A 17495-nucleotide genomic window follows, 5' to 3' on the forward strand; every position below is an offset into this window, starting at 1 on the left:
TCAATTAGTCTTTGCAAATGACGATATAATCTTTAGTTAATTAGTCTTTAGTTAAGATTATATTTAAGAAACATTGCATCTTGGAACAACTGACCTGAGACACATTTTAAATGCTGTGAATTTAAACAAGACTACAATGATATGTCCTTTGAATTCTCTACAGACTGTTACCAATGTATAAACAACCGAACATTCCTATATGTTGTGATAAATATATGAAGGCACATGAAAAGTTCACAAAAAAATAAAAAATAATAATAATAATGAGGACTTTGTATAGCGCCTAATCTTTAAAGCTCTAAGCGCTTTACAACATTAGACAACACATATAAGATAAAAAAAACATATAATGATATGATTACACAAACAAACACCATGAAATTAGAAAACATAATGACCATAGACCAAACATGTTATCAAGTGTTGTGAGTTGAAATGAACAGTATGACCTTCAGGTTCTGAAGTATGGAGCTAAGTTTATTTTTCAAACCCTCTTTAATGCAGGCTATCTTTGGATACTTGCACTATAATATCATATTAACAAATAACAAATGATAGCCACGTGTTATGATGAAGCATCTGGCAAGGAATTAGTACTATAAAAATTAACCAGTCAGGGAAAGCTGTTCTATAATAGGGTCTATGGAACCTTCTTTTCATACCAAATAACAAAATCCATTATCTAGCCATGTATAAACAGAACAGAAGAACATATATTCAGGTGACCATATCAAATATTTCAGCAGTATCATGGTGATCATAATTTTAAACTTTTGTGTCTCAGAAACAAATATGCATGGTTACTGTCCAATTGCTGGTTTATTTTTCGGCTGAATTCATTTATGTGATACTCACTGCTTAAGAAGGCAAATAGTAGATATCGGAGGTTTAACTGATTTGTTTTTTTTTATCATTATCATGTTACCAGTTAGAATAAATTCTGTAACAAGTTGTCTTGAACCTAAATCACTATCCTATCTAAATACTTCTGTAAGGGATGCCATGGTTAACACATGACCTTGAAAATAGGTTGTTGTTGTTGTTGTTGTTCTAGGGTTTAACGCCATTTTTCAGCACAAGATAGGCCATATATGGCGGCCAGTATAACTGGTGGAGGAAGAACCCTGGAAAACCCAGGAAAGAACCACCGACCCACGAGAAGTTACTGGCAGGCTTTCCCACGTACCCACGCTAGCCGAGCCTTGGACTCGAACATACGCAGACAGAGGTGAGATGGCAGTGATCCGGAACGGTGAGCGCTTTAGACCACTCGGCCACTCGGGGCCCCCTGAAAATAGGTAACTGCTTGCGAAGGACGATTTGATGTAAAAGGTCCTTAAACAAAAATTACTTTTAAAAAATGTTAAGCTATTTAAAATTTATATTAAATGCCTGAGTTTGTGCTGTGATTTGCATGATGAAGAATAAAATCTTTATTTTGATACAAATAAAAAGACTTGCCATCAGAAGCATATCGTCTGATATAATTTAAGAACATGTACATCGTAACATGTATCAGGACGCAACTGCTAAGAAATCAAAGGCAGGCAATGCATTATGGCCAGACATCTGACTAGAAGCGATTATCACTCCTCAGTAAACAAATCGACTCTTTCAATGGTCATGGTGGCTTCAAAAAATTTGATGTAAACAGACCACCCTGTTTCAGAATATACTTAATGAGATGTGTTATGCCGTATGTTAATTCGAACAGTGTTTAAATACTTAGTTTGCAAAACGAATTTGGTACTTTTAGCTATATTTAATCATGCTGACCTGAAAAGGCACTGAGCTACAGAAGTTGATATCATTCATAATGCTGTGCAAAACAAACTAAAGTTTTTCACATTTTCCAGATCTCAAACACAAATATGAATTTGGAATTTTTTCCATATTGTTTCTTTCCTGACATATATCCTTACCACAAGCAATCTCCTGGGCCCACTTCAAAATTTGCCGAAAGTCCAGAAAGTTATTTGGATCCTGAAGATAAGCATATAAGGATCCATTCTCAGCATACTCTGAAAATAGAACAAGAAAATAAATACTGGCAAAGTGGAAATGTATAGGTAACTAAACCTACATGATCCAGATATCTAACATCAAGCAAGTGCCTACATGATCTAGAAATTCTAACCTGATGCAAGCACCTACATGAACCAGAGGGGGCCCCGAGTGGCCGAGTGGTCTAAAGCGCTGACCGTTACGGATCACTGCCATCTCACCTCTGTCTGCGTCGGTTCGAGTCTCGGATTCGGCTAATGTGGTTATGTGAGAAAGCTTGCCAGTAGCTTCTCGTGGGTCGGTGGTTCTTTCCGGGGTTTTTCCAGGTTCTTCCTCCACCATTAATACTGGCCGCCATGTATAGCCTATCTAGTGCTGAAAAATGGCGTTAAGCCCTACAACAACAACAACAACAACATGATCCAGATATTCATACCTGAAGCAAGCACATAGGTGGCACTCTACAGTTACTCCAGATGTGCACCTTTCAAAAAAGTGCTAGCTCTACTTAGTCATTTTCACTTCCTGAACTTCAGAGGTTAATTGTATAAAAAAGAGCCAATAACTCCTTTTTACATTTTATATATTTGGTAATTCATTCATTGCACTTTCAGAAGCTGGTATTGTCTAGTCCGGCAAAATTCATTTTCCCTATTTTAATAGCTGCTATGGATAGTGTACTTTAGACTAATTCAGGCTGATTTTTTAGCACAAGGGAGCAGTCATTTTAGTTAGCAGTGTGCTTAAATCATGTACAATTTCCAAAGAAATATCAGCCACATTACATTAATATAGCATAGAGGTATGCCAACATTCTCTCCATTGTGCATGTTTTAAATGCAGACATCTTCACCATACATATGACACTCTCTCAAAAGTACATAATAACTTGTGAGTGCCCCCATAAAGAGAACATAGATATTATCATTGTATGATTTAATTTTGACTGTATGGCTGAAACATTTAAGTCGCAAGCATCAAAACAGTCCTTTTGAACAATTCTCCTGCATATCCCCCCACAGAACAGTATTTATGAGTGTCAGAGTCTCCAACAATTCCACACACCCCTTATGATAACAAGTGAGCTATTTTAAAAATGCACATCACATTTTGTAAACATAGCAACCAATGTTATGCTGAATGACAGGAACATGAAACTAGCCAGAATTATTTCTGAGATATCAACAATGAATTTTACAGTTTGAAAAGGGATGGAACAGATCAGGTTCATAAAGGTCAAAGGTCAAAGTGTAAAATATTTGCCTGTTGTTTAATATGGAAGAAGCGAATTTGCTTCCACATCATTTATTTTTTTATTTCATTGCAAATAAATGAAAATGAAAATTTTCACTATATATTTATTTTACTTATTGCAACAGTTTTAAATTTAAGTTGACTCTATTCCTATATTCTAAGACTACTAATTTCCCCATAATTAAGGTCACTACTCACACAAACATACCTCACGGCAAATTATGTAAGCAAGAGCAAAATGAGCATAATTAGCTTATTTTCATGCTTAACATCAATATGAATGTAACAATTTATTCAGAACATCATACATAATTATATGAAAATTAAAAAAATAATTGCATACATTTTTATATTTGCTATAAGGTGGCGCTCTACAGTTTTGTATTTTGCATAGGGTTAGAATTTTAAGAAAAAGAATTTCCCCAGCTTTCCTCACTGGTTATACTGGCTATTTAAAAAAGACATATATCTTAGGTATAATTCAAAGAACCTGTAATTACCTTTATTTTGATGTATATTGATGGGTGTAATATGGGTTATAGAGTATACAGCTTGGCCTTACTCCAGATGTGCACCTTTCAAAAAAGTGCTAGCTCTACTTGGTCATTTTCACTTCCTGAACTTCAGAGGTAAATTGTAAAAAAAAGAGCCGTTAATCTTTTTTACATTTTATATATTTGGTAATTCATTCATTGCACTTTCAGAAGCTGGTATTGTCTAGTCTGGCAAAATTCATTTTCCCTATTTTAATAGCTGCTATGGATGGTGTACTTTAGACTAATTCAGGCTGATTTTTTAGCACAAGGGAGCAGTCATTTTAGTTAGCAGTGTGCTTAAATCATGTACAATTTCCAAAAGTACAATATCCAAAGAAATATCAGCCACATTACATTAATATAGCATAGGGGTATGCCAACAATCTCTCCATTGTGCATGTTTTAAATGCAAACAACTTCACCTTACATACGTCACTCTCTCTCAAAAGTACATAATAACTGGTGAGCAACCCCATACATGATCCAGATATGCTAACCTGAAGCAAGCACCTACATGATCCAAATATTCTAACCTGAAGCAAGCACCTACATGATCCAAATATTCATACCTGAAGCAAGCACCTACATGATCCAGATATTCATACCTGAAGCAAGCACATACATGATCCAGATATTCATACCTGAAACAAGCACATACATGATCCAGATATTCTAACCTGAAGCAAGCACCTACATGATCCAGATATTCATACCTGAAGCAAGCACATACATGATCCAGATATTCTAATAAGTTTTTAGGTTTATATGGTGATATTACTTTACTATATGTTACTATATGCCTCATGAAGTCACAAATGACATAATGACAACAAAAAGGTATGACAGTGATAGCATCCTTAATCAAGTTAATCAAGTTAAATAGGACTTCTCAATATATGTGATAAATACAATCTTGCATCCGTGCCCTTTTCTAATAAAATTTATAAAATCTATTAAACAATTTCAATCTTTTGATCTCCATGGCTCATAAAGTAAAGCAAATTTTTACCTCATTATCAAAAATAGGCACGATGAAACTTTTATATATCACAGTAAGAAATTCTGTTTCGAAACTAACTGTTTCAAAAGATAAAAGGCACAACAGTTGTTAAGTACCAATGCATTTAAAACCCAAACATTTTAACCAGGATAAATGTGTAATACACTGTAGAAGGTACAATGTTAATATAAAGAGCCTACCGAAAGCCAGCCTCCCAATGTTACACAATTCTTATATTTGCTTGTTTTACAGCATTTTGTGGGGTTTCCTTGAACAGAGGCCCCTGCTTATTCCATGCATGACTTCTTCTCCCAGAATTCTACCATGGAATAGTGTAGGAACTTCCCTTTCTTCAACCAATACACCCAAATAAAAATCTGTTGTCCAACTATTCCAAAATGCAACTTTTCTTGGCCACTGCAGGCGGTTAATTTGTGCTTTTAACTCATTTACAACATTCAATACAGAAAATGCCAACTTGAGTGTCATGTCCTTCCTCATCAACATGATCAGAGAAACCTTCCATGACTACTGGCTGGGTAATAAATTAATCTTATGTTTTTGTCATTGATCTAAGCAATTTATTATCAATTTGTAAACATTATGTTTGTTTCCAGGCCAACCAGTCCTAGCACTAACATCTTAATGCTGAGTGCCAAGCGAGGCAGCTGCTCATACCATTTTTATAAGTGTTTGGTATGACTCAGCCTGAGTTTGAACCTGCAACCTCCAGCATCCGAGGTGGATGCTCTTACCACTAGGCCACCAGAGCAGTGTGACTGGAATTTCATTATGTGTGTAATTTCTGCAGATTGAAATGGCTGCTCCCATGTGCTTGAAAAATTACCTTGAACTAGTTACAAGTACACAAAATTTTACAGCTAATAAAATAGGGACAATTATTTTGTCAATATAGCCAATACTACCTTCTCAAATGGCAATAAACAAATTATAAAGTATGTTTAAAAAAAACTTCAAAAAGTTATCAACTAGTTTTTTTTTCTAATTTTTCCTTATGACCTGAAAGTAAAAATGACCAAACAGAGCAAACATTCTTTTGAAAGGGAAACATCTGACATAATGCAAAGTCGTGTAACCCAATTACCATATACATTTGCATATAAGCCCGTTCAAGAATAAGCCAACCTCCCATAATGAACAAGTATAAATACTCAAAAATTCATGACCTGCGTATAAGCTGACCCACAACTCCAAGACGTCACAAGATGCACGCGGCAGTAAGTTCTAAATGCATTTATTGTGTCAAACTTATATTACCAAAAATTACACGTATACTTATCAAAAGGTTTGCTTTTATAATTTTTAAAAATAAATGGTAAAAACTTGTTTGAAAAGTAATTTATTTAATTTTCTGTTTTCTTATTGTTTCTGCCTAATATAGATTTGTGTATAATTTGATCGAACGATGACAAGAATTCAGCAATTGCGAGTTGCTGAAACATTACCTCTTCCTTTTGACTCAACTATTGTTTGTTTATGCATTACTGCACTGGACATTTTATATTAGTGCACCAGTAATTACTTTTTTATTTTGCCCTGAAAATTGTAAATACCTAACTCGTTAAAATGTGATCTCAGTATGACAACACAACGAACAACATGGTTTCATTGAAAGCTCACAATTAGGCTACTGAACGTATTTACATAATGGTGCCATCGCATGTACATTGTAGGTATGAACATGAGCTAAATGAACTACATTCCACTGAACGAAGTACATCCCTTGAAATATGACTTATTTTCTCAAAAATCATAAGCATAGCATTCATTATGTCTTTAATCTGCAGACAGACGAGACGAAAGTACATCGTTGCTGAAATTTGACCTGGATCTCGCCATTTGCATTCTGATGTCATTGACATGTAGGTTGTGAGATTTGTATAGTCATGTGACTCGGAATGCAAATGGTGAGATCCAGGTCAAATTTTAGCAACGATGTACTTTTGTCTTGTCTGTCAGCGGATACGAGATCTAACAAATGCTATGCTCGCAATTTCTGAGAAAATGAATCATATTCCTATCAATTTCATGCAGGTATGTCTGTATGAAAGGTCGTTCAAATTTGCTAGGCTGGCTACTAAGCAGCTACCCTATGCCGACACCAAATGGTGTCGGCGAATTCCAACTTTTCGATAGGCAGTGGACTCTGACCCTACACCCCAACATCAATGTCCAAATATCAAAAATTGGGTGGTAAGGGTCAGTGGAAACTTGGACTAACAGTAGTGCAGAACATGGTTTCTTTGAATTATGATGGAGGGCCAGTCGTTTTCACAAAATAGTTGCATCGATAAGGATTAACTTTTAATTAGCCATGATGGCTTTCTTGCTTGTTTATTTAAGACTAACCTCTAGCTATTGTGCAGTCTGGCCACAGCTGACCAGAATATGAAAATAGGGCACATCCTGGGGGGAAATAAGGCATGTCACAGGGAGAACCAGTGCGTCCTTTGCAAATTTCACACATATTGGACCTGGATGATCAATCAATATTTAGTAAAAATAAGGCTTTAAAATGGCAAAAAAATATTTTAGGTCTCAATCTGTTTTTTTTTTTTTTCAGTCTCCCTACTTGGCTTTTGAAAAGTTGACAGGCATGCCTTACACCCTGTTTTATAAAACTACAGATCAAAATTCCCTCTTAACACAAGCCAGTTTCATGGTTTTAATGATTAACTGACCTGTACTGCTGTCGGAAAAAGAAAAGAAGAATCTGCCAATTATCAACAAAGGAGATGCTGAAACATTAAGCTTTCCATTGTGTGGAAAGTTATGATGTTGTTCAGCCAAAACATAAAATTAAAATAGATTGATGATGATCTTATCTGATATGTAATGAGAATTTTTGCCTTTATTATTACCACTCTTCGTAAGCATGTAAGTTATGATGGTGCCTTTGTGTACAATTAAACGTACGTACCTTTTCATAAATATTACCATGATTTGTAGGATCGTTTATGTCACTGAAAATGAGTAAGTCGTAAGTGCATGATTCAACGTAAATGAAACACCTGTTATCTGAAAGAATGAAATTTGGTAGAAACAATGAATAAAGCAAAATCTGCATCTAATATGGTTGGGAATAAAAAAGGATTTAAGTGACGCTATGCATGCTTTGCACTGTGTAAGTACATATTAGTTCATCCTAGTCTCCCAGGTAAACTCAACCGGCCCGCGAATAATGAAGTCTGTATTTACCTTTATTTAATTTTGTGTTGAAGAAATCAGAAAATATGCACATGCAAAAGAATTAAAAAAATCAATCATAGTAATTTATAACAGTTTAATAAGTGTCAGGTCACTGAAAATGATTTTTCATACATACATATGTCTTAGGACACGAAAAAATTATTTTTTCGTGTTCCAAGATTTACAGCTATTACACTAGTCAACAAAAAGACTTAAAAACTGTCAAGTTTAGACACTGGCCCACAGATAAGCCAACCCCCTTTCTTCCAGGTCTTTTTTTTCCCCCCTAAATTATTCAGCTTATATGCGTGTATATATATATATATATATATATATATATATATATATATATATATTTTTATATATGGTATACCCAACAACCACAGACCAAAATAAGGGGAACTAAAAGTTATTTTAACAACACCCAAGATATACAATGGTTTTTTTGGGTTTTTATTTTTAAATGCCTGGGATCTTGGTGTACATTGGATCCAACATAATTTACTTTAAAAATAAGGAAAATAGGGGGAACTAAAAGTTTTTTTAACAATACCCAAGATATACATGTTTTTTGTTTTTGGGGGGGATGTCAGTCTTCATGATATCCTCTGAGGGTAACTTTGGAAATTCTTTTCTTTAAAGAAACTGGTTAGGTTATATAGTACCATTTGCTAAGGACTCAAAGTAATTTCACACTTGTAAAAACGTACATCTTGTACACAAGTTAAGATCAATATCCATTTACAATTTTCAGTTTAAGCAATCATTAATCAATTCTGAACATGAGTTTCTTAGCAGAAAATCATGTTGTCCAATTTGGGCATTTTGAAATCTGTCAAAAGATCAGTTCTGTCAAACATGTCCAACACATATGAGTGTTCTGGTGACCTGCACAATTATTCAAATTTAGTTCAATTAAACTAGCTGTGCATTTCACCGTGAACAAGTCAAGGAGTTATTTAACCATTCTTTACCTATAGTTGGTCTTAAGCACTACAGGAATGTTTAAAGTCAGGGAGTTTCAAGATAAACGGAAATAAAACCCATGTGCATTTGATTTTTATTCAAAATCTCCCCAAAATGTACACATGACTCCTAAAATGTACTCAAGACTCCTAAAATGTACTCAAGACTCCTAAAATGTACTCATTAAACTAGATTCTGATGACCAAGTTCACAGTATTTTCAATAAAGCTTGGTGAGGTTGGCAGTCACCAAGTAGACAAAGAAAAAGGATGGCTCTGACAGCTGTACTAAAAATATTGATAGATTCAACACTATCTGAACCAGAAACTTTCTATTTGTTTCCATTCTACTTGCCCCCAAAACAAGAATAGAAATAGGATGCAAACACTGATGCAAATGCCAACAGTGACATAGGGTTGACTACACAAGCTTTCCTTACACAATCTAGCAACAAATTCAGCAAGACCTAACTACAGAGTTTTAACCTGTCACATATAAGAAAATTCTTGTTCCCTAGTAGTGTAGAAAAGGACTAAAAAGTTATGATATCCATGCAAATACAGGAGAAGTTCACTTAAAAGAAAATAATAACAATTAGAATGACTCCTCTAACCTTCACCTATGGAATAACATGACTTCCAAATCCCCAAAGATGTTACATATTCTTGTGCAAAATCAATTTGAGCAAAGTTCTTGACATTCAAACAACAGAAAAATGTTTTAGCTATACTGAAAATGAACATTTTACAATGACTCTAATACAAGATTGACAGCATGATCTTGTTGTGTCTTGGTTTTTATCTGCAAGTGTTTCATCTACATTGATGTTTTGCAAGTGTTTCATCTACATTGATGTTTTGCAAGTGTTTCATCTACATTGATGCAACCCCCAAGGAAATAGTATACAAGAGCCAAAGATAATCCACTGACACTGACAAGTGATAATATCCTTTATCCTTTAAAAAATCTTTATTCAAAAGTAGGATACCAGACAGACAAATAGCCCTTAATGACAATAACTGAAGATGAAACAAAAAGAAGATGCAAATATCCGAATTATGTGACATCTTGGGCATTATTTTTTGTAAATCAGTGAACAGTGTACTAAGCAAACTACTGTATCTCAGTTGAAAATTTTTGAACTAATGAGCCAGTACAGTAATAGAATCTTTCATATGCACTGATATAAAAACAGCTTCTATCCGAGGATCAGAAATTAGTGCCAGACATGAGGTTTTACTGAGCGTATTATGCAAACTTTTGATCACAGGGATGAAATTTTCCTATCCTACACTGAAGCGTAATGAAGGATTCTTTTTCCCACATTGTGAATGCTGATCGAACTTTCAACAGCAAAACAGCCAATGAAAATTTCTTTACCCTAAGGTGGCAGGTAAAAACTTAGGTTTACAACAAAAAATTCTGAATCCACTTTAAATGGCATTTTTTAACATTTTCGCTTTCAATGAACATCAGATGAAATGGCCATGGAAAATGAATAAACAGCATTCAAACTGTCTGTAGCAAAACTCTTGCACCATATTACCAATGTGAACAGGTAAAAAAATAGAGTTCACCATGATCCTAAGATTAATCGAGACACACAATAAATAATGAAGCAGCACCTAATTCATCGTTGATCTAGAAGCAAATCAGAAATAATGAGAACAGTAATTTTTACAAAATTTAAAATTTACAACAGCAGCTTTTTTGACTTGAAGATGTACTCAAAAAGTTGTATGTGTCTAGGTCAGTCACTGAAAAATGGCATCTTTCTAAGCACATTAAGCTGTACGTGTCTAGGTCAGTCACTGAAAAATGGCATCTTTCTAAGCACATTAACTTGTATATGTCTATGTCAGTCACTGAAAAACAGCATCTTTCTAAGCACATTAAGTTGTTTGTGTCTAGGTCAGTCACTGAAAAATGGCATCTTTCTAAGCACATTAAGTTGTTTGTGTCTAGGTCAGTCACTGAAAAATGGCATCTTTCTAAGCACATTAAGTTGTACGTGTCTAAGTCAGTCACTGAAAAATGGCATCTTTCTAAGCACATTAACTTGTATATGTCTAGGTCAGTCACTGGAAAATGGCAACTTTCTAAGCACATCAAGTTGTACGTGTCTAGGTCAGTCACTGAAAAATGGCATCTTTCTAAGCACATTAACTTGTATATGTCTATGTCAGTCACTGAAAAACAGCATCTTTCTAAGCACATTAAGTTGTTTGTGTCTAGGTCAGTCACTGAAAAATGGCATCTTTCTAAGCACATTAAGTTGTTTGTGTCTAGGTCAGTCACTGAAAAATGGCATCTTTCTAAGCACATTAAGTTGTACGTGTCTAAGTCAGTCACTGAAAAATGGCATCTTTCTAAGCACATTAACTTGTATATGTCTAGGTCAGTCACTGAAAAATGGCACCTTTCTAAGCACATTAAGTTGTATGTGTCTAGGTCAGTCACTGAAAAATGGCACCTTTCTAAGCACAGTAAGTTAAATCACTGCTGGCTTTACTATGCAAATGAACTGCAATTAATGTTTATCTTGATTATTATTAAGGAATGTTCAAGTGATGATGGAAGTCTTAAAGTGTTTGGTACTTTGTGTGAACTATGGTCACAGTAGATGGTCAAAATAGTACACGAGTCAGGACAAAGGTCATGTAGGATAGAACTATCTTGCACCAGTGTTCCACACCTGAAAACACAATCATACACATAAAGAAAGAACATTTCATACTAACCAGTGACTAGACAGAAGTTTGATTCCTGAGTAACAGCTCCATAAAACTGGATGATGTTCCGATGACTTAAGGCACTTAGCACTTGAGCCTGAAAGAAAAGAACAGTTGTTATGAAGGAAATTGTATGAATGTGTGTGTGTGTGTGTGTGTGTATATATATATATATATATATATATATATATATATATATATATATATATATATATATATATATATATATATATATATATATATATATATATATATATATATATATATAATATATATATATTGTAACATCCCATATGTTATATTGAAAAGACCAATGTTCAGGATGTAAAAATGATTTTTATTAAATATTAAAGGTGAGATAGAAAATGCTTTTCAACCTCGCATAGTCACTTTATATAAACACAGTGTCTGTCAAAACAATATCAACTTCTGATAATATAGAGTAGTCTTGTGTGTCTAAATGCCAAAAGACAACGTTATTATACACCATATTATGGTGAAATTAATTCTGTTATTAAGTTCCTCTGTATATTAACAACTCAAATTATTAGAATGACTGTAACACATTCTGTCATATTAGCGTCATCTCAATGAAAAATTTTAGTGCTGGTGTGCTTGAACAGTGTGGTGAGAGATGGGGCAGCTTTATTAAAAATTACAATATAATAATTATACAGCATTTAAATTCAATAGCAATCATGTAATAAATCTACTTAAAATTCCTCATAACAATCTGATTCAGTGTAGGGATTTTACAGTGCCAAAGTTAATATCGGTTACGTAAAAATATATAATTGATCATTTTAGAATAAATGGCCGAAATTCTTTTCTACTTATATATTCATACTTTACTGCTCTGACAACTATCTGCCAGTGCACTAGTCTGCACTCATATTTATAGACGCATATTCACATCACATGACCTTAGTTAGCCAATCAATGTTTGTCCTTCTCGGGGCTAGCCATGGTGATAACCAAGTCAACTGTTCAAACTGCATGAAAAATCCATCTGAACACAAAATTTAGACAGAATTAAGTTGTCTTAATGTCCACGGTGTGCATGTTTACTTATAATCTTATTTATATATTCATACCTATGATTACACAGAACTGAACGAAATGGACAAGTGAATTTCTATGTGAATTGAGCAAGAGTACAACTTACTGATGATGCAATGAGTCGTAATATGGTTAGAAATAGTGCCTATCAAATGCATATTATATTGCACATTAAAATAACAAGTTCTACATAACCAAGAACATACAATACTGAACAGTAACATTAGTTCTAACTTTTTGTTCAACAAAAGTCTGACAAGAGAAATGTGATTCTTTGGCTGGGCACATTGGTTCCATCACTATCCTGCAAGTCCGCTGTTTCAGTAACAAAACTCCACTAGATGGTCGAAGTCACTAATTTATGGACTAACATCATATTTCTGGTTTTAATATTCCACAATCATGGAAGGTAAGATAATTAATTTCCTAAACTATTCATGAGAAATTCCAGCACAACACACGCATGGTCCAACATGGAAATGAATATGGCACAATAACTGCTAACATGCAAACTTCTTTCCACTTAATGTTGATGTCCCAGGGCTTGTAGAACTGTTAATGTCTTTAGATGAATTCCTTGACGAATTCATTAATACTCATGACAACAGCGTGACATTACAAGGACCATAGCAGACGGCAATCTAAACAATGGTGGGTGGGTGGCATACGTTCAGGAATGTAAAAAGTAATTCACAAGTGGTAGATGTTTTCAGTGACAGATAAAAATGACATGATCAAATATGCCAAAGTCTTGTAGGTCAAACATCATCTCACATCTCAGTGTTTAACATCAAATAATCTTGACACAATAAATGGACAATGTTTGTGCATGCAAAACTCTATTCACAATACCATTAAGGTATTACAATATAGTGAACCGAGTTATTTTTCTCTGACTTTGTTTCAAATTTTTACATTATCATTATTAGTATCATTAGTAGTGCCTAGCATTTTGGTTTGTTGAGTTAGGTATTACAATATATATATATATATATATATATATATATATATATATATATATATATATATATATATATATATATATACACACACACAAACACTCACACAAAATGCAAATGTGATCATTTTTTTACAGTAAAAGAATTATAAGCAAAATCAATTTATTTTAACTTCATACTGCCTAGTGTGAGACAGTATAATTATAGCCCAACCCAACTGTCACGGAATAAGGCAAGAAATAACTTGGTTAATAATTTGATCATTTCTGTCGTACCTGCGTACAACGTTACCTTGGGTGGATAATTGTTTGTCTAGGTAAGCAACTGAACTAGCATGTATCTCGTAGATGGCTTGCTGCAAGAGACACTAAAAGCACAGTATGCATGGGCATTTTACCCTTACTAATACTCACTCTCACATAGATTTAAGGCAAGTTTATATTCTAACTGATACACTGGTCTTTGAATCTTGTCTACAGCCATAGGGGTAAGTGTTACATTTGTATTTTATTTCATATGTGAAGCATATTCAGTTTTTAATGTCATATCATGAAATGATGCTGTTACTACTACACAGATCTGAAACGTGAACTTTTGAATTGTTACAAGTTGCTATTAGGGGTTTAATTTAGTAGCATGTATCTATAGATTTGAATTCCATACCTGTTATTATGACCAGTTTGGTTTTATTGTAACTGTCTGTACGTATGTCTGTTCGCATGGTGGAGCCATGAAGGGTGGGTGTGGCCAATACGAGTGGGCCAACCCAATTCAGGAGAACTGTGTGCTGTCTGTACATATGTGTGTGCGGGTATATCAGGCTATCTGTCTGGCCGTCTACGTGTCTATATTGACATGGAAGATGATGTAACCATCAAGGCCATACAAAGACGAAATCACTAATTTGTAAACTTGTGTGCATGGTGGATCCATGAAGGGTGTGTGCAGCTGATACAAGTGTGGGTCAAGCCAAGAATTTAGGAGAACTGTGTTATTTGTCAGTGGACACATTTTGCAAGTTTTTACAAATATTAATGAATCATATGGCTGTACAAATGACTGAGTCATATGTTTGTTTCAATTGATTAGTCATTTTGATTACATGAGATTATTTGAATCTTATTTTCATTCCATGAAATTATTTGAATCACACTTTCATTACATGAGATTATTTGAATCTTACTTTCATTACGTGAGATTATATGAATCTTACCATCATACATTTGAATATATATATTTTTATGAATTCACTTCATATATTTCCATCTTTCATCACATAGTGTTGTGTTGTCATTTGATCCAAGCATCTATTCAGGTCTATCCAGTTACACAAACCTACCTATAACATCCAGTGAACAGCAATCCAGGGTAATAGTCAGACATCTGTGACATACTTGATGTATTTCCATATTCCCTGTTAAGACTGCATATAGTTTGGTCCAACAGTATTTCAAATATCACAGTAACTGAATATTTTGTACATTTGACCCATGGAAGAAGACAAAACATACATTGGAAAATGTCACAGTAACTGAATATTTTGTACACTTGACCCATGGAAGAAAACAAAACATATATTGGAAAATGTCAAAGTAACTGAATATTCTGCACACCTGACCCATGGAAGAAGACAAAACATATATTGGAAAATGTCACAGTAACTGAATATTTTGTACACTTGACCCATGGAAGAAGACAAAACATAGAGTGGAAAATGTCGCAGTAACTGAATATTTTGTATGTTTGACCCATGGAAGAAGACAAAATATGTATTGGAAAATGTCACAGTAATTGAATATTTTGTACACTTGACCCACGGAAGAAGACAAAACATATATTGGAAAATGTCAAACGTAACTGAATATTTTGTACACTTTACCCATGGAAGAAGACAAAACATATATTGGAAAATGTCACAGTAACTGAATATTTTGTACACTTGACCCATGGAAGAAGACAAAACATAGAGTGGAAAATGTCAAAGTAACTGTAGTGAATATTTTGTACACTTGACCCATGGAAGAAGACAAAACATATATTGGAAAATGTCAAAGTAACTGAATATTATGTACACCTGACCCATGGAAGAAGACATATATTGGAAAATGTCAAAGTAACTAAATATTTTGTACACTTGACCCATGGAAGAAGACAAAACATATACTGGAAAATGTCAAAGTAACTAAATATTTTGTACACTTGACCCATGGAAGAAGACATACACTGGAAAATGTCATAGTAACTGAATATTTTGTACACCTGACCCATGGAAGATGACAAAACATATATTGGAAAATATCGCAGTAACTTTATATTTTATACACTTGACCCATGGAAGAAGACAAAACATACATTGGAAAATGTCATAGTAACTGAATATTTTGTACACTTGACCCATGGAAGAAGACAAAACATATACTGGAAAATGTCAAAGTAACTGAATATTTTGTACACTTGACCCGTGGAAGAAGACATGAACTGGAAAATGTCAAAGTAACTGAATATTTTGTACACCTGACCCATGGAAGACGACATATATTGGAAAATGTCAAAGTAACTAAATATTTTGTACACCTGACCCATGGAAGAAGACATATACTGGAAAATGTCAAAGTAACTGAATATTTTGTACACCTGACCCATGGAAGAAGACAAAACATATATTGGAAAATGTCACAGTAACTGAATATTTTATACACTGGACCCATGGAAGAAGACAAAACATAGTGGAAAATGTCAAAGTAACTGTAGTGAATATTTTGTACACTTGACCTATGGAAGAAGACAAAACATATTGGAAAATGTCAAAGTAACTAAATATTTTGTACACTTGAACCATGGAAGAAGACAAATCATATACTGGAAAATGTCAAAGTAACTAAATATTTTGTACACCTGACCCATGGAAGAAGACATATACTGGAAAATGTCAAAGTAACAATATTTTGTACACCTGACCCATGGAAGAAGACAAAACATATACTGGAAAATGTCACAGTAACTGAATATTTTGTACACCTGACCCATTGAAGAAGACAAAACATATATTGGAAAATGTCAAAGTAACTAACTATTTTGTACACTTGATCTATGGAAGAAAAGACATATATTTGAAAATGTCAAAGAACTGAATATTTTGTACACTTTTTTACCCAGAGGAGATGAAACAAACACTGGAAAATGTTACAGTAACTGAATATTTTGTCGACTTGCCCCTTGGGAGAAAATACATTTACTAGAAATTATCGATGTAACTGAATATTTTGGGCACTTGACTCTGATGACAAAAATCCAAAAATAATAGAGCTGGTTATTAAAAAGTCATGTAAAACACCAAATTTGGTATAATGTTCCGCCCATCAGTTTAGGAGGAAATACAATACAGTCATAAAAGAAGGGTAATACTTCGCACAGATTACATTCTCAACAAAATAGAAAAAATGCTATATAAGCAAGACTTCTAAATAATAATACCTCTTTGTCAAGTACAAGTAGCCTTTTCACAGCCACAATATGATTTCTAGACTTCCATAGGGCTCTGTACACACTGCCAAATGATCCTCCACCACACTTCTCATAAAATTCCAGGTCATTAAAAGGAATTTCACAAAAACCCGATGCCATCTTGAAATCAATCTTCTAATACCCTGGTCTCTGCCTGTGAGTGGGTCTGCACCACTGAAAATTAGGAAAAATAAGATAATCCCCCAGAAGTATTTCTTTGACAAAATGAGTGCATAATGAATGCAGCACATGGTTAGAAATGTTTCAGGTA

The 17495-nt window shown here is 34.1% G+C and overlaps 1 protein-coding gene across 1 annotated transcript in view; it reads right to left on the minus strand.

Moving 5' to 3' along the window:
* The window catches only part of LOC149779565 (mitogen-activated protein kinase kinase kinase 20-like), a 147856-nt gene that overhangs the window by 117098 nt on the left and 13263 nt on the right, over window positions 1-17495 (minus strand). The window contains exons 2-4 of the mRNA XM_089940289.1: window positions 17195-17398; window positions 11712-11799; window positions 1923-2021 (exon numbers count right to left, since the gene is read on the minus strand). Of these exons, the coding sequence (XP_089796415.1) occupies window positions 1923-2021; window positions 11712-11799; window positions 17195-17344 (337 nt within the window). The 5' untranslated portion in view covers window positions 17345-17398. The remainder of the gene's footprint in view (window positions 1-1922; window positions 2022-11711; window positions 11800-17194; window positions 17399-17495) is intronic.

The sequence above is a fragment of the Sinohyriopsis cumingii genome, chromosome 17, assembly GCF_028554795.1.
Source record: "Sinohyriopsis cumingii isolate HCF-2022 chromosome 17, ASM2855479v2, whole genome shotgun sequence".
In the NCBI taxonomy this organism is placed as follows: domain Eukaryota; kingdom Metazoa; phylum Mollusca; class Bivalvia; order Unionida; family Unionidae; genus Sinohyriopsis; species Sinohyriopsis cumingii.